This window comes from Zootoca vivipara, chromosome 11 (genome assembly GCF_963506605.1).
Source record: "Zootoca vivipara chromosome 11, rZooViv1.1, whole genome shotgun sequence".
Classification (NCBI taxonomy): Eukaryota; Metazoa; Chordata; class Lepidosauria; order Squamata; family Lacertidae; genus Zootoca; species Zootoca vivipara.
The window spans coordinates 44,685,127-44,707,516 of record NC_083286.1 but is presented as its reverse complement, the minus strand read 5'-3'; the positions used below and the strand labels follow the sequence as shown (position 1 = coordinate 44,707,516).

The window sequence follows — 22,390 nt, the reverse complement described above, 5'->3', positions numbered from 1 at the left end:
TTTATGTGCATTGTTAGTGGATACAAAGCCAGGACCTTATGGGGGGATGCCCCCCTCCCTAGATGTTGGACTACAACGCCCATCATGCATAAGCATTAGCCATGCTGGCTGAGGCTGATGGGAGTTGTAGTCCAATATCTGGAGCCCCTCCAGGTTTCCCATCCTTGATTTGGGCCTTCTCTCTCACACACGCATAGGTGTGCTCTCTCACAAAAATTCAATATACAGTAGAATGAAAATAATCCCTTCAATTGACACTGTTTAATTGGCTAAACCAGGCCACTCTTTTTTATTTTTTGTTTTGTCTTTTTCCCCCTATACAGAATGGACATAAGCACATGCCAAATACAGTAATAGGCTTGCCATAATGTAGCAGGAAGCCAAAGGGCCACAATTAAGGTGATAACGAAAATCCCAATAAATCTTGGAATATGCTTATAAATCCCTATAAATCTTGGAATATGCTTATATTAGAAGAGTTATGGTAACCTGATGCTTTAAAGAAACTGATGATTCAGCAAGAAGCCATCCCTACTGGGATAGGTCAGCTAATATGTCAATCACAAAGACGCAATTCATAAACTAGAACATAAATTGTTACATCCACACGTAACACAGGTGCATGTAAACTAACAATATGTAACAGATCACGGTGAGAATCAAAGTTTAGTAGTGATGCTAATTGCGCATGTGTATTAAATATGAAATGAGGTAATGATGAATATTAAATATACAACGATGTAATGATTTATGTGATTGGTTAAATCAAAATTCTTTATCTGAAATGTTATAAATTCCTCTGCCCCACATTGGGCGGGGTTGCAGTTTTGCGAAATGATTCGACTGCAGCCTATTGCTTCGCAATAAACAAAATGGACTCCTAACTCCTCTTGTCTCTGAGTTTTATTAGCCTAACTCAGAAGATAAGCCATTTTTGGCCATGCAACATTATGCCAGGAAAATCCCTGAAATGTCCTGCTTTTTGGGTGTAGAAATGGTGTCGGGGGTGGGTGGGTTTGCCCAATCGGCAAAAGGTCCGGAAAAACCTGGATGTACGGCAACGTGATGGGAAAAGCAGCAGAAACAGGTACAAAAGCTTTTTTAAAAAATCAAAAATCACTATTTTACTTTTTGAAATATGGCAACCCTATGCAGTGAGAATGATGAGTGCACCATGTTTTTCCAGCCAGAAGTCACTGGAACTCAGTTGTGGCACCTCTCGGGTGGGCACCATTGCTATTCTAAGAGAATGAGGGAGGTGTTTATGGTGAGTTCTGGCACCCTTTTTCCTAGAAAAACAGCACTGCTCTTAACTATGTAAAATGAAATGGCACCACAATGGGACTGAATCCCACTGGGTTCAATGGGCCTTACTCCCTGAAAAGCATGCATAGGACTGCAGCCAGTCAGCACGATTGTATTGTTATGTTTCCTTATGTGAAGTCACACTACGCTAAATGGGGCTTTCTCCCAGAAAGTGTCCACAGAGCTGCACTCCCTGTCATCTTGTAGGAAGCATTTATATATGCACAATGGCTTGAGAATGGCATCAACAACATGTATTCATATTGCAAAAGTCAGGACTGGCTGATGGACAACTTGTGTAGGGTCACAGGCTTACAATCTAAAATACATGCCACAAAAAGTGAGAAGGGAGGATGAAAAGAAACAACCTAGGTACCAGTTCTTAAAGTTTCAAAGTCCTCATATCAAAATAATTAGGGAGAGCAGGAGTCTTCATTCCAATGCATGCTTGTTTGGAACGATGACCCCCTGACGTTGACAAGACTCATTAGGAAGAATGTGTGTTTAGAAAATGTGGCAGCTTGGGATTGCTTGCTCATCTGGTGCAAGCAGGAATTTCAGCAGTACCCCTTAGTTCATCCTTTCAGAGGTGGCCATTATAAGATTCCAGAATAATAAGCCATTATTTACAAAAAGCAGCATATGGGAAGTCCAAACTCTTCCAGTATTTTATTAATCACTGTAATTTATGAATGCTAGAAGTAACAGCTTGGTAACTTCACAATTTTATTTCTCAAATGTATATTTCCGGACTGAAACTATGTTTCTGGGATAAACTATGGAAGCAATTAGGCTACTGCTTCCAGATGAGTTTTGTGCAGATTAAAGGTAAAGGTACCCCTGACCATTAGGTCTAGTTGTGGACGACTCTGGCGCTCATCTCGCTCTATAGGCCAAGGGAGCAGTGTTTGTCCGCAGACAGCTTCCACGTCATGTGGCCAGCATGACTAAGCTGCTTCTGGAGAACCAGAGCAGCGCAGGGAAACACCGTTTACCTTCCCGCCGGAGCGGTACCTATTTATCTACAGTACTTGTACGTGCTTTCGAACTGCTAGGTGATCAGGAGCTGGGACCAAGCTCACCCCATCATGGAGATTCGAACCGCCAACCTTCTGATCAGCAAGCCCTAGGCTCAGTGGTTTAGACCACAGCACCACTGGTTAAAGAGTAGGAAACTGGTTTAAGAGTAGAAATAATGATTTTACAATTGCTAGAATGGAGGGATCTAAGAAATTGCTTTCCCCAAGGATCTGTATTGGGACTGGTGCTTTTCATTTTTATTTCCTTAATAAGAAAGATTCTTTTGGCAAGTATCTATTATGTGGGTAAGGGCTTATCTGCCCCCTCCCGCCAACTTGAATTAAATATAGGGGGGGGGCAGGTATATTTTACTCAAGTTGGGGGGGTAGGTAAGCCCCAACCACATAATCGATCACAAGACATGGCTCGAGCACCCTATTAGAATGGCAATGCCTAGTCCCCTCAAATATTTTATTGGGGCGTTGAAGGGACTCAACCCCTAGGAGTTGGCTCCTATGGAGCTTGCAGGAGTTGACAGAAGGAGGCGTACAAAACAAGGCGCCATCCAACCATCCTAGGGACTCCACTGGGGAGGATTTTTTGCGTAGGGTTTACTCCTCAGCCTTTCCGTCTCCCAAAGATGTCCTGCAACCTAGCGGGCCCTCAAGAAACGACAAGCCGGCAGCGCACTTAAACCTCAATTGAAAGCAAGCCCCTCCGCGCGCTGCAAAAATAAAATGAAATAAGCCCCAGGAGCGCGCGCCCATGCGCACTCCCGGGAGCTTGGCGGCGTCGTGACGCGTCGGAGAGAGAGAGACCCTCTGCCGCCCCCTCTCTTTCGCAAGAGGTGAGCGCGGCTCCCCGCCACGTGACCTCGCCTCTGCCCAGGCAGGGTCTCTCTTCTCTTGCTCCCATCCCCGTCCAGTTTCTGGGCTGCGGGCGCCTCGAGCCCCGCCCACTTGGCTGGAGCCTCGCGCCGGCTCTGCTGCTCTCCCTTCGGCTTCCCGTCTCGCGCCGGCGGCTCCGGCGAGCCGGGAAGGTCAAGCGCAATATTGCATAGATTTGCAAAAAAAAAAAAAGACAAGCAGCGCAAGCGGGGCCAGAGCGGACAGCAGGGCGCAAAGGGCGGGAAGTAGGTAGCGATCTGTTGTCTCCTCTTCTTCTTTCTCTTCCTCCGCTCGGCTCTTCTTCTTCCTTTCTTCTCGCTTGCTGGGTGTCTGTTTTTTGGGGGGCGGGGGGCGGCGGTGTCGGTTCATTCACGGCCGTCGCTCGCCGCGATTGCTCAATGCACAGAGTCGTCTGAGGCTTGGGAACATTTTCCCCCCCCCCGCCCCTGCCCCCGATTGCATCTTCCGCGCGGCTTGTTGTGCCACGTTTTTGGCGCTTCTGGGATCTGCCCTTCTCGTCATCCATCGCGGTCGGGGTGGGGGGGGGGGAGAAAAGCGGAGACTGCGAGGAGGTGGGGATGACTGATACAGAATATATATTTATATGCTTTAAAATGAAATGAGAGCAGACTTCCACGCAAAGAGTTAAACCCGCCGCTTCCCCTCCGCGCACAAAGCGCAACTTTGGCAACGGGGAGTAGCAGAACTGTTGCTATTCTAGGCCCGCTGAAGTTAAGGAGAAAAGAGGGAGGGGAGGGGGATGAAAGCAGCAGCGGCAGCTGCTTCCCATTTTGCCCCTTATGGTTAAGAGTAGCACAGACAGGAGCGGAATAAGGCTGTGGTTTGTTTTTTTTGGGGGGGGGAGGCTGCTACTCGCGAGGAGGCGCCTCTGGGTCCGAGTTTTCAATGGGTTTAGCACGGGAGGGAAGGTCACCTTTGGTACGTTCCTCACCACCCCACCCCCCCCCAAAAAAAACCCAACCATTGAGTGAGCAATCTGTTGGTTTGACTGTGACAGGCAGTCCCTGGCCTGTTTGTCCTGCCACAAAACGACTGAGAAAGAACTTGCAGGTAAGGCATGTAGAAACCACATGCCTCCTAAGTGAAGGGAAGCTTTTTCTTTGGGGCTGGGGAAAGAGATTTAAAAGGAGTGCACTTTTTTTTTTTTTGCATCTGCCAGCTTAGCCAAAGTGTCTTTATTGTTATGTAGCAAAAATAAGTTGGTATAAAGGCGTGTGCATGCGGGCCTCTGAGAGCTTTCTTTCTTTTTCTAACTGTCAGAGGAGAGTCGCAACAGTTGCCAAAGTCAACATCGTGGTTTGCCTGTTACGTGGAGGTCAAATGTAAGGTGGGAATGGAGGACGCGACCTTGTTTGAGCCTTGAGATGGGCACTGTTTGGGATTTGAGGAGGCTCCTTTCATATAAAGGACAGGAGAGAAGCTGTGCAGCATGTGAGGAGGAAGAATCTGGGAAGAAGCGGTTTAAGTAATTATGGTTGCTTTCACATGACTTCAGAAGCCACAAGTCTGTCTGTTTTGGGAGTCACACCTTATCTTTTAAGATGTGAGAGCAAGAGCCAGAGGGCAATGCTTCATTATACTCCCCTTTAAAAAAAAATAGAACTTTGTTCTGGGACCTGCTTCAAAGGCACGGCTACACAATTAGGTTGGCATATCTTTGAAACTGGATTGCCCTTTAAGGCAGGGTGGCTAATCTGTGGCCTTCCAGAGGTTGTCAGAATATGGCTCCCATCATCCCTGCCTGTTGGACAGGTTGGCTGGGCCTGATGTGAGCCAGATACCAGCAACCTCTGGAGGCCTGCAGGTCAGCTACCTCTACTGTTAGCGGAGGTGTGACTCTCTCAAGTCTGTGGCAATACTGTTGACCTGCAGGTCTCACGTCCATATTTATCTGGAAGTAGGCCTCAATGCAGGTGGCGCTGTGGGTCATAGCTGCCAAGTTCTCTTCGCAAGAAAAGGGAAAACTTGGCAGCTATGCTGTGGGTTAAACCACAGAGCCTAGGGCTTGCCGATCAGAAGGTTGGCGGTTCGAATCCCCGCGGCGGGGTGAGCTCCCGTTGCTCGGCCCCTGCAGTTCGAAAGTACAGTGGTACCTCTACTTACGAATTTAATGTGTTCCGAACGCACATTCGTAAGTAGAAAAAAAATGTAAGTCTAATCCCATAGGAATGCATTGGGAGAAAAAATTCGTAAGTCGAAGCAACCCTATCTAAAAATTCGTAAGTAGAAAAAATCCTATCTAAACTGCATCCAAGATGGCGGATGGAGCTCCATTCGTAAGTAGAGTTATTCGTAAGTAGAGTTATTCGTAAGTAGAGGTACCACTGTATGTCAAAGTGTAAGTAGATAAATAGGTACCGCTCCGACGGGAAGGTAAACGGTGTTTCCGTGCGCTGCTCTGGTTTCCCCAGAAGTGGCTTAGTCATACTGGCCACATGACCTGGAAGCTGTACGCTGGCTCCCTCGGCCAGTAAAGCGAGATGAGCACCACAACCCCAGAGTCGTCCGTGACTGGACCTAATGGTCAGGGGTCCCTTTACCTTTATCTTTAGGCCTCATTGTGTATGGTAGGTAGTGGGAGGCAATGCACTCTGCCTTGTCTTGCTGTGGCCTTCCAGGCATAATTCAAGAAACTGTCTGAGTCAAACACACTTCAGAGTTTATCATTTTGCCGTTGTGTACTTCAATAAAACATGAAAGGAGGGAGCACACGCCAGGGAACTGCAATTGGCCTGCGGCACTCTGGCACTTTCCCACCGACTGCTTCCCAGACATTTGGATATGCAAATTACCAGCATTGCACATTGGACCTTATAGATTGTCTCCTTCCCTTTTTCATCTTTGTCAAGCTGTTGCTCTCTAGTTATTTTGGGCTGCAACTCCCCAGCAACCTCAAACAGCACATGCTGACTGGGACTGGTGAAAGTTCTAGTCCAAAACATATGGAAGGCAACAGGTTGGCAAATGCTGTCTTGCTTTGATCTTCAGAAATGGTTAGGAGGCCCCGTTTGAAGATGCCATCTATTTGCCTGGAGTTATGTATAAAGGTAAAGGTAAAGGGACCCCTGAGCATTAGGTCCAGTCGTGACCGACTCTGGGGTTGCGCGCTCATCTCGCATTATTGGCCGAGGGAGCCGGCGTATAGCTTCCAGGTCATGTGGCCAGCATGACAAAGCCGCTTCTGGCAAACCAGAGCAGCACATGGAAACACCGTTTACCTTCCCGCTGTAGCGGTTCCTATTTATCTACTTGCATTTTGACGTGCTTTTGAACTGCTAGGTTGGCAGGAGCTGGGACCAAGCAATGGGATCTCACCCCGTCACAGGGATTCGAACCGCCGACCTTCTGATCAGCAAGCCCTAGACTCTGTGGTTTAGCCCACAGCGCCACCTGGGTCCCTCGGAGTTATGTATAGCAAGGGCATAAATAAGGGAGAGAAATACCGTAGTTTCCTTTCTACAACCATAAAACTCAATTCTTCTGAATAGTAGTAAGATAATGTTTCCACAAAAATGCCACGATACCTTATTTTTTGAGTTTGAGGTCCCATATTCAAGGTGATGGTGGGCAGTGGGATTTTGGCTGTGGTGCTAATCCCCATTGAACAGTCAGATTCCTGAGTAAGCATGCATGTGATTGTGCTGCTAATATTACTTTATATTAAATAAATTATCCACTTATAATTTGAGTGTGTTTTAGTTACAGACCCTGGATTCTCAGGAGCACATGGTCACATATTCAAAACCAGAAAACTGGAATACCTTACAGATGTGAGATGACACAATGCATGCACTGATGCCATGTGTATTTGAAAAATACAGAAGCATTTTTTAATTTTTAATTTTTCGCAGGGTGGGATTTGTTTACCCAACTATCTTTTTTCCAGTGGAAATTAGTGCCTTTTGTCCTTGGTAAACTAAATTGCTGATTAGCACTGTTGAAGGAATTGTTGAAGTTAATAAATGGAAATGGTAGGGGGACCCCCCCCCCCCAATTTCTATAACAGTATATTACACCTGAGAAATAAAGACATATGGGCAAAATAAACATCTAAAGCTATGGTATAGTCAAATACATATTTAAAAATAAACAGGGTTAGCTATAAAGCACAGTTCTGACCTACAGTTTCAGGCACCAGTGAATTAAGACTTCTGGTTAACTTGCATGCCTGGGTAGATGATTGGACGCTGACAGCAGGCTGCATAAATTAAAAAGGTCGAGACTCTGAGAAGGCTTTCACAAGTCCTTCCCTCAATGAATGAACTTGACTCCTCTCAGAGACTGATAAGGAGTTGTATCCAATCATGTGCCTCTGGTGCAAATTATACACTGCATTGCTTTCAGAGAGCAGCCAATTGGAACATTAATAAATGGGGATTCCAGCTTCATGCGTTTCCTGCAGACGTGGTAAATGCCTGGGTAGTCGAGAGCGGCATTATTAATGTGGGTTATTCATTTAAGGGGGTCGCTTTTATCTGACAGCTGTTCGCTTCCTTTGGCAAAGGGCTAACTGTTCTTCTCTTGGACCGAGTATATTTCTTAAACATTTTTAATATCTTGAGTACGTGGCATCCATTCTCACAGTGCTCCTGTGTTTTCTATTTGTGGCATTTCCTTAGTAACTACAGTACGCTTGTTGGAAACTTTTTAAACTCGTACATCAAGCTGAGGAAGTAAAAGTTGTCTTGAAATTGTTGTTGTTTAGTCGTTTAGTCGTGTCCGACTCTTCGTGACCCCACGGACCATAGCACGCCAGGCACTCCTGTCTTGCACTGCCTCCCGCAGTTTGGTCAAACTCATGTTCGTAGCTTCGAGAACACTGTCCAACCATCTTGTCCTCTGTCGTCCCCTTCTCCTAGTGCCCTCAATCTTTCCCAACATCAGGGTTTTTTCCAAGGATTCTTCTCTTCTCATGAGGTGGCCAAAGTATTGGAGCCTCAGCTTCACGATCTGTCCTTCCAGGGAGCACTCAGGGCTGATTTCCTTAAGAATGGATAGGTTTGATCTTCTAGCAGTCCATGGGACTCTCAAGAGTCTCCTCCAGCACCATAATTCAAAAGCATCAATTCTTCGGCGATCAGCCTTCTTTATGGTCCAGCTCTCACTTCCATACATCACTACTGGGAAAACCATAGCTTTAACTATACGAACCTTTGTCGGCAAGGTGATGTCTCTGCTTTTTAAGATGCTGTCTAGGTTTGTCATTGCTTTTCTCCCAAGAAGCAGGCGTCTTTTAATTTCGTGACTGCTGTCACCATCTGCAGTGATCAAGGAGCCCAAGAAAGTAAAATTTCTCACTGCCTCCATTTCTTCCCCTTCTATTTGCCAGGAGGTGATGGGACCAGTGGCCATGATCTTGGTTTTTTTGATGTTGAGCTTCAGACCATATTTTGCGCTCTCCTCTTTCACCCTCATTAAAAGGTTCTTTAATTCCTCTTCGCTTTCTGCCATCAAGGTTGTGTCATCTGCATATCTGAGGTTGTTGATATTTCTTCCGGCAATCTTAATTCCGGTTTGGGATTCATCTAGTCCAGCCTTTCACATGATGAATTCTGCATATAAGTTAAATAAGCAGGGAGACAATATACAACCTTGTCGTACTCCTTTCCCAATTTTGAACCAATCAGTTGTTCCATATCCAGTTCTAACTGTAGCTTCTTGTTCCACATAGAGATTTCTCAGGAGACAGATGAGGTGATCAGGCACTCCCATTTCTTTAAGAACTTGCCATAGTTTGCTGTGGTCGACACAGTCAAAGGCTTTTGCATAGTCAATGAAGCAGAAGTAGACGTTTTTTCTGGAACTCTCTAGCTTTCTCCATAATCCAGCGCATGTTTGCTATTTGGTCTCTGGTTCCTCTGCCCTTTCGAAATCCAGCTTGCACTTCTGGGAGTTCTCGGTCCACATACTGCCTAAGCCTGCCTTGTAGAATTTTAAGCATAACCTTGCTAGCGTGTGAAATGAGCGCAATTGTGCGGTAGTTGGAGCATTCTTTGGCACTGTTGATGCTAGCGTGTGAAATGAGCGCAATTGTGCGGTAGTTGGAGCATTCTTTGGCACTGCCCTTCTTTGGAATTGGGATGTAGACTGATCTTCTCCAATCCTCTGGCCATTGCTGAGTTTTCCAAACTTGCTGGCATATTGGGCATATTGGGTGTAGCACCTTACCAAACTTGCTGGCATATTGGGTGTCTTGAAATACAGTACTATAACTGTGCACTTATTGGGCAGCTGTATACTGTAGTGGGTGTCAATTTTCAATGTGTTTTATTTCTTTTTCCAAGAGAGTAGCAAAAATGTTGCCTACAGTTTAACTTAATCTATGAATGGAGAGCGACTGGGTGCTTTGTTTCTTCAGTGCTGAAATAAATGTTTTCGGTTAAAAGCTATTAAACAGCAATTTTTTTTATATACCTCTTCACGCTTTTTGTTACATGGAATAGTTGTTGATGTATTAATCCTCCCTTTAAAAAGATTTTTTACGAGATCAATTTATGTTGGAATGATAATATGCAGACTTTCAAGTTGCACAAACTCTTCAGACTGAGTGCCTCAAAGTGTTGCTACTATTTGCAGAAAAAAGAGAATTAATTTGCAGAAAAAAGAGAGAATTAATTCCTGGGCTACGCATTATTGGCTGGCACCAGCATTACGAAATGCCTGTTATCTGCTGGTATGTAACCTCACTTCAGCATGCTGTGCAGGGTAGCAAATCTATGCTGTAGGTTATCACCAGTATATACCGGTAATTTGGGCTTCTTACAGCTTGCCATCCTTTGTAGTCTTCATCCTTGAAAACAATACACTTAGTCTTACCGGCTTTGTTTTGAATGCAGAACGTCATAAAACATATGGAGCTAGATTCAATCAGCTTGCTGGTAATGACGCCTAGATCCTAGTGACAACAATGGTAAAAACTCTCATTAATTTTTAAGGCTGTTGGATTGTACCCAGTACTTTTTTTTGAAGTATAATCACTGGTGATACTAATGACACCCTTGGAAAGTTTACAGTTAGTATTGTTGCGATTGTGACATAATTATATATAAATTGCTGTTCAGCTTATTTTGGCATTTGAGATTCTGCTACGTGAAGGCTCAAAGTACTGTAACTGAAACGTGAAGACTACAGTCTTGGAACTAACATAGAAACATGGGAAGCTTCCATGAACCCGGGGTGTAGCATGGAGGATGCCAGCAGGGCCATGGCCCTGGGCATAGATTTTTGAGGGGGTACAAAGCAGGCGCCCCAGCGCAGCCTGGCCCGGCACTTCTCTTTCCCAGCATCAGAGGAACCAACACTTATGGATAAGAGTACTGGGCCAGGTCATGCTGGAGGCATGGTTCGTGCTCACCAAGTGCCGTGTTGGTTGGCCAGGCTCCCCCTGTGCGGGTTGGCAGGCGGTGCAGTGTGGCCCTGCATGGCTCCAGTATGGGGCGCTCCAGCAGTGTCTGCGGCGAGGGCTGGGGTGCTGCGCCGGGATCCTTCACCATCTGCACTGTGTGCCCTGCCCTGGGTGCATGCACGCACCTGCCCAAGGCTCCGGGAGCTCACGCTACATGGCTGCATGGACACAGTCATTCCAGCTTGGAATTGCGTACATCAGGGGTAGCCAGTGTGATCCCCACCAGTGCTGTTGGACTCCATCATTTGCCAATTGACCATGCTGACTGGGACTGATAGGCATCAGTGTCCAACCGCACCATGTTGGTTACTCCAGCCTGCTCTATATTGCCTGCAGTGGCTCTCTGGGATTTTAGACAAGTGTGTTTCCCCTGCCCTATCTGGAGATGGTAGGGATCAAATCTTGGACCTTCCACATGCAAAGCATGTTCTCTGTCCCTGAGCTATGGTCATTATATTGAAATAAGTAGCTACGGTATGTCTAAGCTGGAAGAGAGATTATTGCATCTGTACTGTGGCGAAATGAAATCTGTGTATTATATTCTTTGTTTAAATTATTAAGATGCTGAAGGTATTAAAACACTGTGAGATGGTACCAACATTGGATACAACACAGAGAAAGAACCTGTGGACCTTGTTAACCTCTCCCCCTCCAAGTCCTGATGGATCCAAATAGCAATCTGAAGTGACACATGTTTTGAATAGACTGCTTTGCAAGTCTCCAGTGCTATTATTTGCTAAAGGGCTAATGCTTTTGTATATGGCAGGGCATCTGTGTGGCTTCCTAACGGGGTGATCCTGCCTGCTGAAAATTGGACAACATGGCAAGTTTTATTCTACGTACAGTTTCGACAAGCTGCTCCAGTCCCCTTTTCAACAGTGCGCTGTCTCACAAGGTGAAGACTGTGAAGACACCATGCCTACGAGCATTCCGCGTGCACCAGGTGCTCTGGTGCCAGGCTCCTGTCAAGCCAGGTATGTGAGTTCAGATAGGAATTCATGATTTCAAACTAACAGGTCTGATTCTTGACACCTGTAGAAGCCACTTCCCAGCTTTCCATCCCCTCTTCCAACATTCTGTCACTCTCCTAATATAATTCATAAAAGGAACCTGGGATGGTTTGCCAAGGGCAGGCAGCAAGTTAAGTTTCGATTTTAATGTTGAGTCTATTCCTCTTTCTCCCATTGTAAGTGAATGGTTGCTAAGCTCCCTTTCAGTGGAAAAAGAAAGCACTAAGCTCATGGGTTAATTTGTGAGGGCAAAACCTTCCCTCCACTTTGAAACTAGGTCGCCCAGCCTTCACTGACAAGAGATCCTGCAGGAGGTCAAAATGCACCCCCAGGGTTTGTGTAAGGTTATCGCTCCTTCTGTATGCTCCCTGCCCATTATAATGATTAGTAATTTGCTAGTGAAGACGTGTGTTATATTTGGAAGGTACAGAATTGTGACTCGGAAACATGTGTGTATGTTAGTTGGCCTACAAATTAGTCACCTGCCAAGGGCAAGGAAAGTCCATGATGAAGTGCAAGATAATACTTCCGCAGCTAGCAAATATTTGTGGAACTCAGCTAATTAAATATATCAATATATCTAGATACTTTTGTGTTCAGGTTATAGCTTAATCTGCAGTGGCTGCTTTCACAAAACATGTTCTCTGAGACGCTTCCTTTTTTTTCTTTCTTACTCGACCATACATATTTGGTGAAGCTTGGGAATTTGTTAACCAACCCTCTTACTTCCCCAAACCTTTCCCTATTACAGTGGTACCTTGGTAGTCGAATGGCTTGCCTCCTGAACGCTGCAAACCCGGAAGTGATTGTTCTGGTTTGCAAATGTTTTCCGGAAGCCGAATGTCCAACACGGCTTCTGCGGCTTCCGATTGAGTGCAGGAAGCTCATGCAGCCAATCTGTTTTGTGAGTCGAATGGACTCCTGGAACAGATTAAATTCGAGAACCAAGGTACCACTGTACTTCTTGTCAGTCTCTGACTTCTTTCCCCACTCGTCTTTTGTCCTAATTAGCGGAGTAGGAGAGCTGAAAATAACGCCAATATATTTCACATTTGGCAACCAATGAGCCCTTTTGGTTTCAGATGGTACATGGGTAGATGAGTCTAGAAATCCCGGGTCACAATTATTCACGGCCCTCTAGTGCCTTTGAAGTAATGTATCATTTACCAGAGTTAACGATAAACTCTGGAAGTGTATACTTGATTCTGACCAAACCAAGCTTCCCAATGTCTGTTTTGTCACCTGACATCTCATCTGGTTTTTAATAATATACTTCTTGGATGGGCAAATTCCTGTTCACAGAGCAGTGCAATTAATCAAGAATGGATGAGAATAGAGCATCAGAAGATGATTATGGAATTTTAGCAAAGCATGAAATCCACTTTTCATGCTCAGTCCAAAATTCTGTAGGTAAAATAGTAGTTTGCATCATAGGAGGGTTCTTGCTCTGTAGAAGGAAGTTCAGCTTTCATTGAAGAGTGTTGACTATCTAAGGTCTGAGCAAAAATGGAATGGTTTTTCTCCTATTAAGTCACTGAAAGGCATGTTTACACTTGTGCCTCTTATGTTTACAGACAGTCTTTCATGTAGCTTGGCACACAGGCAGGAGGCAGAGCGGTGGCTCTGCATGACTAAGAATAGCTAAAAACCTCTTTAAGGAATAAACTGAAACTGAAAATGGATGTCTTGTTAATGTTTTGAGTTGCTCTTTTGCTTCCTTTTTTTTTGGGGGGGGTGTGATATTCTGCAGTTCACTGGTGTAGCAAGCACTTTCAGTCTGACTTTGGCAGTAGCTATTATGTGATGCTTTTATGAAGTGAGTGCCAATGGAAACAGCCTACCTTGCTTTTTGAATGACCAGTCTCTGCTCAGCCATTAAAGAGGGCATGTTTGCATATCATGCTAAACCACGGTTTAGGACAAAGAACAGGAGCTGTCACAAGACCCCAGGCTCTCACACTTTCCTCTCCTTCTGTACAGCCAGGAGCAGGACTTTGGTAGCTCTTAGTTTCATGTTCCCAAAATCTTTGCTTATCCTTGTTTGGATCAGGGATCTTTCTTTTTTCTTAAAAAACAAAACAGAACGCAAAACCTAACCAGTTTCAAAACTAGCTAATTTCAAGCTGGAACTTCTGTAGCTGGCTTGGTCAAGTGTTATAAACCAGAATCCCTGGTCAGGATGGCAAGAGATGATAGGAAATAGAAGCTAAAACTCTGTTGCCATCCTCCTCGCCATGTGGAAAGAGGAGAGCGGAAGACAGTGCATGCAAACTCAGACCTCCCAGTTTTAATTTCTTTGCTCAAATTCAAGTTTAGTGTGACCTGAAAGTGTTTCCTCCCAGTATTAGATTAAGGTCAGTTGAACTCATTTTTAAGACGATTAAAATGTTAGCCTCTTCATTGGAGGGCACATGGAACTTCCTGTTAACTTTACCACTTCTTTTGCTGGTCAGAACAAAGTAACAGGGTACTTTTTACGTAGCAATCAAGGTGAGCGGTGGTTGTGATTATCCTAGGAATTTGCTTAACCTTGTTGCCATCCCATCCTGTGCCTGACTGCCGGCTGCAGGTGGATCCTACCAATCATATCCTTCCTTCGTTCCTTTCCTGTATTTCCTACCTGCTCCCAGCCTCCACAGTTTCTTAATGCAGTATAGTAGATACAGTATGGGACTTGAAGCTGGGCGACCTTGGTTCACTTCCCTGCTTGGCTATGGACTTAGCTGAGTGTAACAGCCAGTCGGCGCCTCATGGTCTTATTTATTGGTTTATGCCACCTTTTAAAGCAGGGCTGAGGGACCTTTGGTCCACCCAATGTTGCTGAGCCACAACTGCCACCCACCTTAGCCAGCATGGTCAGTAGTCAAGGATGATGGGTGTTGTAGTCCAGCGTCATCTGGAAGGTCAAAGGTTCCCACCTCTGGTTTAAAAGGTTAGCACCCTTTTCAATGTGATTTGCCGAATAAAAAGTGAAACTATATATTCATACATGCAACATTAAAATAACTACATTGCAAATCGAAATAATCAGCAACAGACAAAGCTGTAAGTTTAAAATATTTAACCAGCAACAGTTTAAAGCTGATCCAGGTCTCTTAAGGCTTGTTTTTTAAGCCTTTTTAAAGGAGGAACTTCAGGAAATGCATTGCAGAAGGATGGGTCCACAATAGAAAAGTTCCTGCCTTAAATAGGATAAAATGAGATCAATTTTTTTGGCACACTCCTCTGAGTTCCTTTGAGGTTGGATATAAATTTAGTAGTAGAAGAAGCCATTGGGTTGCCTTTTTCCAGCTAGCATAATTGATGCTGAGTGATTGGTCCACTACTTCCTTGGTCTGCAGTGGTACAGTCAGTCAGTCACAGGTAGGTAGCCATGTTGGTCTGAGTCGAAGCAAAATAAAAAAATTCCTTCAGTAGCACCTTAAAGACCAACTAAGTTTATATTTTGGTATGAGCTTTCGTGTGCATGCACACTTCTTCAGTCAGTCAGTCAGTCCGTCCTGGGCTATCATGTGAGGTTTGAAGGTTGCCCCACTGAAAGCAGCTGATTCTCTGTATTTCCAGTTTCATTGGAAGATGTCAATGTAGGTGTGCAATTTTACTGAGTCAATCTAAACGGAAACATCTTGGTCTGCTTCCTCCATGCTGTTCATTGTATCTTTTTTTCTGTCTTCATTCCACCTCACTCCCTTCAGGCTGTCTCCTTGTCTTCCTGCAGAACTCTGAAAAAAGGTGAGCAGCTTCTTTGGAAGCTGTTGGTATAGCGAGTTGGTAAATAGGTACAAGTTTTGTTTCCCCCCCTTCCTCATCTTAGTAGTAGTCTTTAAAAATAGCCTCTTGTCTAAAGAGGCTGCAGTCCTAAGCACACTTACTAGATAGTAAGCCCCATTGTACTCAGTGGGATTTGCTTCTGAATGGCTGTGCTTAGATTGCACTTTTGGTGTCTAATCTTGGGTTTTGTCTCTGTGGAAGGTCACTGAGGAGTCCACGAAGGCGGCCAACATAATTCTGCTCTCTTCCTCTCCGTAGTTCCCTGTAGATTTCCTTATTGTGAGATTTAAGCAAAATTTCAGTGATCCTCGGTAAATGGTGGAAGCTTACCAGGGATGATGTTGGGTCCTGTGGCTGGCCTTTTTTGTCCAAGCAATGCTTATTCCATGCTTCATCTTTGTAGAAGCCATTGCTGTGACATGGTGAATGGGAGGGAATGACTGGGCATTTTATCAGTGCTTCCCAAAGCTACCTTGTTTCTTCACGGGGGAAAGGGGTGATACCTTAAAGAAGGGGTGAGCAACTATGGTATATTGTTAACTCATAAATAATAAGCAACATTGCTTTTAGTATTAGTATTCTAATAATGAACTGGCCTGGCACTTCAGTTTTGGAGAAGACTTGTGCTCATACCAGTGGGAGCTAATTTATTAGGAGGGGTGATATTCATTGGGATGGCAGCTGAGGTTAGAACATGGTGCTGGTAACCCCAAGGTTGCAGGTTCGATTCCCCTATGGGACAGCTGCATATTCCTGCATTGCAGGGGGTTGGACTAGATCAGTGTTTCTCAACCAGTGTGCCTCCAGATGTTTTGGGACTACAACTCCCATCATCCCTAGCTAGCAAGACCAGTGGTCAGGAATGATGGGAGTTGTAGTCCCAAAACATCTGGAGGCACACTGGTTGAGAAACACTGGACTAGATGATCCTCAGGGTCCCTTCCAACTCTACAATTCTATAATTCTATCTCCCTTCCCCTGTGCACTAGGATGTCAATGAAAATCTCCCACAGTGCACCAGTTAGGCCTTGGGTGGTGGGGGAGTTTCCATTACTGCCGACAGGAGCTTTCCCCCAATCTTAATTGCCACCTGTGTGTGTGTGGGGGGGGATTATTTTCCTTAGGATGGCAGCTGAGGAGGTAGAGAAGTGTAAAGAAGAGAGAATGAGTTTGGTGGACAGGGAGTGGGGAGAGACAGAGAGAGGGGGGAATAGCACTACCCATGCCAGATATGTCCTCTAAGCATGCATGTCAGCTCCTAGGGGCCAAGGCACTTCCACCACCACCCCAGTGTTTTGTTTAAGGGTCCCAGGCTTGCTCAGTGTTCAGAGGGCCTTTGGTTCTACCCCCCCTGGCTCCTCACAACATTGTGTGTGTGTGACATCAGGACGCCACCTGAGGTCCCCTCAATCATCTTGAGAAGATGGTGCCTCTGGCCCTGAGAACATAGTAAGTCCCTACTGGGTCAGGCCAATGGCCCATCTAGTCCAGCTTCCTGTTCTCACAAGCGGCCAATCAAAAGCCTTTGGGGAGCCCATAAGCAATACCTGAGCACAAGAGCCCTCTCCCCTCCTGCGGTTTCCAGCAACTGCAGTTCAGAAGCTTATAGCCATCAGGAAAAAATGCCACTGATAGCATTTACCTCAGTGAATCTGTGTAAGCCTCTTCTAAAGCCATCCAAGTTGATGGGCTTCACTACCTCATGTAGTTTTAACTATGCGCCAAAAAGGACCCTTTTTTTTTTGGTCTGCCTTGAATCCTCCAACATTCAGCTTTCAACACAAGTCCTAGGATTATGAGAGAAGGAGCAAAACGTTTCTCTACCCACTTTCTCCATGCCGTGCATAATTTTATAAACTTCTAGCATGCCCTTCTCTAAACTAAAAAGCTGCAAATGCCTTTTTAGTTTTCCAAGAGATCGCTCCTTAAGTAATGGAACAAGAGTTTCTCCACTCCTGTTTTATGGCTATTGGTTTTTCTGGTGTTACAGCATGTGAAGGAATGTTTGTCACATGCTTTGGAGGAACAGAAACACTGCAGCCTGGTCAAGTGGCATGTGGAACATGACCTTGTGAGAAATGGCTGCAAGACCAGTTCAGCCATAGACTTGCTAATTGGACTTAGGCAAGTTGCTGGACTCTTAGCTGGAGTTTTTCACCTGTAAAATGAAAGAAGTCTATCCCAAGGTCGTCACCTTTGCAGCTAAAGCAGACTATAAAAACCATTGTACCCAAAGTGCAAATGACTGTAGATTTTTTTTAAAAAACCCAAACATTATGCATGCCAATAAGTTTTACACCTGAGAGAGGAAGATAGTCTGAGACGTCTACCACCAAGTTCACACTTAACCACTTTTCATTGAACTCAAGTACTTACTGTTATATTTAAACAAAAAAATTCCCTCAGTAGCACCTTAAAGACCAACTAAGTTATATTTAGGTATGAGCTTTCGTGTGCATGCACACTTCTTCAGATACACTCTGAATTTCAATTTTTTTGTTTTGCTTCGACTCAGACCAACACGGCTACCTACCTGTTATATTTAAATTTGTCTTGGGCCACAATCCTGTGCACACTTATGTAGGAGTAAGACTCATGGAGCTCAGTGGGAATTGCTTTCTGAGTGATTGGGCTTAATCATTTGAATGTGTTTATCTTTTCCATTACTATGAATAGTTAACATTTTTTATTGAATTACTCCGCCATATAGGCACTGGTGAGTTGTTATAGACTGGTATCCAAAGGGATGGTGGTTGTCAATCATATTTTCAGCCTGAAGCATTGTACATGCAAACAACTCTCTCTCTCTCTCCCCCCTCTGCAAACTACCAAAGGATTTGTTGTTTGCTTCTCTTCCATTTACAGGTATCCCATATAAGCAGCTGACTGTGGGTGTTCCCAAGGAGATATTTCAGAATGAGAAGAGAGTTGCCTTGTCACCAGCAGGAGTTCAAGCCCTGGTTAAACAAGGGTTTAACGTTGTTGTGGAGTCGACTGCAGGAGAAGCTTCCAAATTCTCTGATGACCATTACAGAGAGGCAGGGGCACAGATCCAAGGGACGAAGGAAGTCTTGGCTTCTGATTTAGTCGTCAAAGTAATTCTGGACTTTTTTCCCCCAATACTTCCCTATTGCAGTTGTGGGGAAACGTTTTCAGCTTCTGGGGCCCACAAGCCAGAGATGGGTGGGGCCATTGGCACACATGGGCATGCCTAGAGGCAAGAGTGGGCATAGCAATGGATGTGACTCCTGCCTTTGTACCAGCCAAATAAAAAGTTCCCACTCACCCACATCACTCCATCTAGGCAAGAGCCATCATCCTAGTTCCAGGGACATATTCCAGCCAGGCAAAAACATCGAGCAAAGGGAAGTAGATAATACTGAGCTAGATGGACCAATGATCTGACTCGATTTAGGCAGCTTCCTATGACAGCCCCAAGGGTTGGGTAGAGAGGCCTGTGGGGCTGAATTTGGACCCCTGGCCTGATGTTCCCTACCCCTACCCCATTCATCCTGTCATATGAATGCTCTATTTATGTGGTTGCTGCTGAGTAGAGAAATAATACTGAGTTAACCTTGTAGGGTGGAGTCAGACTGCCACAAAGACACAGAGTGTTGCAGATTCACTGCCAAATGGCAGCTTTGATCCAGGCTACGATCTGGAGATGTTGAGTTTGCCCATGGAATTTTCTTAGTTTCCCCACTAAGTATAGACTCTCAGCACTTTACGTTGTGCAGCTCGCTGAGCTACATTTTAGCCTGTGCAGTGGTGGCTTTCCAGCCTTTGCGTTCCAGGGGTTCCTGGTGTTTCCGGGAAGCTTACTGATGCAAAGTTCAGTAAGATATGGGCCTACGGTTTCTGCAGGCAATCTAGCAAGGCCTCACATGCTTGCCCAGGTTCTCTTGCCATGTGAGAATGGCGAGAATCCTTGGATTCACTGGTGTGGCGTAAAGGAATGTGTGTAGCAGACCATTTACCACTGGGGAGCTCTTCCTGTGCTAGGAAAGAGTTGAAGGCAATTTTTATAAACTGATATGAGTATTTGCTTGCATGAGCGAGTGATGGGGGAATTCCAGAAATGCCAAGCTAGATCTATGGAACTGGCCCATCTGTGCATCAGGGCTGTTCACATATAAAAGAGAACAAAGGAAGTCAGTGCCACATATTCATGAGTGTGCGATTTGTGTTGCCCACAGTCCTCTTTGGCTCACTGCAGTTGCTGCAAGAAGACCTCAATAAGTAGCCTCAGTGTAGTAGCTGCTACATGTTATAAGGATTGTAAAGTAGCTCATTGCATAAGTCACCTGCACTGTCTGTAGAATTTCCATGCAACTAGTTGCTAGGAAGATAAGTTTATTTCTTCCTCCATTTGGCAATCACAGCTCATGCATCTATCCTAACTCTCCAGATATATTCAGCAGGTGGTGAGAGCTTTCTCAAAATATTGATTGCATATTTTTTTATTTTGTCTGTGCTTGGATATATTGTGATCATGAGCCACAGTTGCCCTACTTGCTATATTGTTTTTAACACTCGATCAGGAGCCGCCCAGCGTGGCTGGGGAAACTCAGCCAGATGGGCGGGGTATAAATAATAAATTATTAAAAAATTAAGTTTCCTCTTCTGGCTGCATTTGTGACCTTTAATCAGCTTGCAGGGACAGTTTTTTTTTAAAAAAACACTATAAATGTGAGGAACGGGATTTCCCTGCCATGATATTTCTAAAACATGTGTGAGCAAATCCTCAAACAGAAAGGAAACCTCAGTCCTTGCAGTCCAAATGCACTTATCACAAGGCACGTTATCGACTGCACAAAGTCCATTCCTGCAGCTGCTCTTGAATGGCAATGATGTGCTAAGTCTTGGCTCCTGTAGTCTAAACATTTCGAAATAATGCATATGGAGCTGCCTTACAGAAAATCAGACCATAGGTCAACATTATCTACACTGACTTGGGAGTGGCTTTCTAGCCTTTCAGGCAGGATTGTTTCTTTGCCATTCTGGGGATTTCAGAGTTTGAAAAGGGGAACCTTTTGCATCCAAAGCATGTGCTTCACTGCTGAGCCATGGTCTGTCTAGAAACATACGGAATTATAAACTTTGTCCACAGTAGCTTATTCAGCTTATGTTGCAGTAATGAAAGGAAATCAGCTGGCAGTTAAGATGTCCTTGGTTTAAATCTTGCTCCAAACCTGGAATTGGCCTTACTATATCTCACCCTCAATGCATTCTTCCCTTGTCACCATAATAATGAGAATAATTTTAAAAAATAAAAATATTAGCTTGCACCACAGAGCTATTTGAGGATTGCTGAGATACTGTATTTGAGAGCTGTAGTGCTGCAGTGGCTGTTAGGCTGAGCTCGGAACCATGACTCCTCTTTTCAAAATCTTGCCAGGGCTCAGAAGGTATTGCGAGGCAACCCACGTGCTCCCAGGGATGAGATTCTGGTGTAGATTTGGACCCTGGTAGGTGCAATTGAGGGTATTAACAATTTGCCTTCTGCCGCAGTCCCAATCTGGAATGGAAAGGAAAGCTTCCTATTACTATTTCCCTAGTGCAAATAGCAGATGTTGGACCCCTCATCTGGACTGAGACTGCAGCTGGAAGAGGCAAAGTGTTGAAGATCACTTACACCACCGCCAAGGGTCTGAGCTACATCAGTCTCCTACACCTGCTGTTTGCACTTAAAAGCAATGTCAGTGTACCTGTTAATGGTTCGAATGTTACCTATTTTAGCACCAGTCCCTCTGCAACATTGGAATGAAAACCGCCCTTCTTTATATGCAGATGTTTAGGATTATTAGGCGGATTCCTGAGAAGCATATTGAACAGTCTTTAGCACTATGAAAATGCTAAGTGATGCTTATTAATTTTTGCGCATTCTCAATTTCAGGTGAGAGCTCCTATGTTGAATCCAGCTCTTGGCATGCACGAGGCAGATCTCTTTAAGTCGTCTGGTACCCTAATCAGTTTTATCTACCCAGCTCAAAACCCAGACCTCCTGAACAAACTGTCAGAAAGAAGAACCACTGTCTTGGCTATGGATCAGGTCCCTCGCGTGACCATTGCTCAAGGATATGATGCTCTCAGCTCCATGGCCAACATTGCTGGGTATGAAAACACAACGTTTTAGCCAGCTGTGTGATTACATCAATGAACAGTTGGGTTTTGGTTGGGATTCATATCCCAAACAAAGGTTCGTTTCGTATTCATTTGTGTCAGTATGATGCTCTCCACACATTGTGGACCATAGCTTCTACCATCCCCGACACTTTGGCATGCTGGCTGGGGCTGATGGAAGTTGTGGTCTGCAATGTGGTGAGGGCACCATGTTGCCTATCCCTTGGATAAGTAATTAAGTCCAGTTGTGGAGATATACCTGGAGGTGTAGTCAAGGCAGATAGCCAAGCTATCTGGTTTGGAAAATATTTAAGAATCGGTAACTATATGAGTTCAAAGAATGTATGGGAATCTGAAGCCTACTAGGTTCTCTCTTATTATTGAGGGTCGGGATCCATTAGTTGGGAAAGGAATTAGGAAGGAATTACTTGCAGGTGAAGAATCTGAATACCGGGGGTGAAAAAGCTTAATAATACTTGCACATAGAAAGGAGTTTTTAAGCTCCTGAAAATTTGACCCAAACTTTGTAATGGCCAAAGAGCATGGTCCAGATCAGAGGGAGGTTGCCATCAACAGCTTGTGCATCTCCTTAGGAATGAGGGAATGGGAAGGCTATGTTTTGGACAAGCAAATTTGTCCTCTGCTGTTTGTACCATCTTAAAATAAACCACAACACCCTCTTCTAAATAAATAAAATAAATGTAAGGTTGAGAAATGATACTGATGTTTGTGTTCTCCTTTGTTTCTGACAGCTATAAGGCAGTTGTGTTGGCAGCAAATCACTTTGGTCGTTTTTTTACGGGTCAGATCACGGCAGCTGGCAAAGTCCCTCCAGCTAAGGTAGGTAA

The 22,390-nt window shown here is 44.8% G+C and overlaps 1 protein-coding gene across 3 annotated transcripts in view; it reads left to right on the top strand.

Annotated features, from left to right (window-relative positions):
* The first annotated feature begins 3,206 nt into the window (after positions 1–3,206).
* Positions 3,207–22,390, top strand: part of NNT (nicotinamide nucleotide transhydrogenase) — a 56,406-nt gene continuing 37,222 nt past the window's right edge. Inside the window, exons 1-5 of one of the 3 annotated variants that reach the window (XM_060280310.1) lie at positions 3,207–3,457; positions 11,405–11,612; positions 18,285–18,514; positions 21,316–21,533; positions 22,295–22,382. In XM_060280310.1, coding sequence (XP_060136293.1) covers positions 11,459–11,612; positions 18,285–18,514; positions 21,316–21,533; positions 22,295–22,382 — 690 coding nt within the window. In that variant the 5' untranslated portion in view covers positions 3,207–3,457; positions 11,405–11,458. Of the gene's footprint in view, positions 3,462–4,059; positions 4,284–11,404; positions 11,613–18,284; positions 18,515–21,315; positions 21,534–22,294; positions 22,383–22,390 lie in introns of those variants that run through there. The other 2 variants (XM_060280311.1, XM_060280312.1) reach the window with 2 other exon arrangements.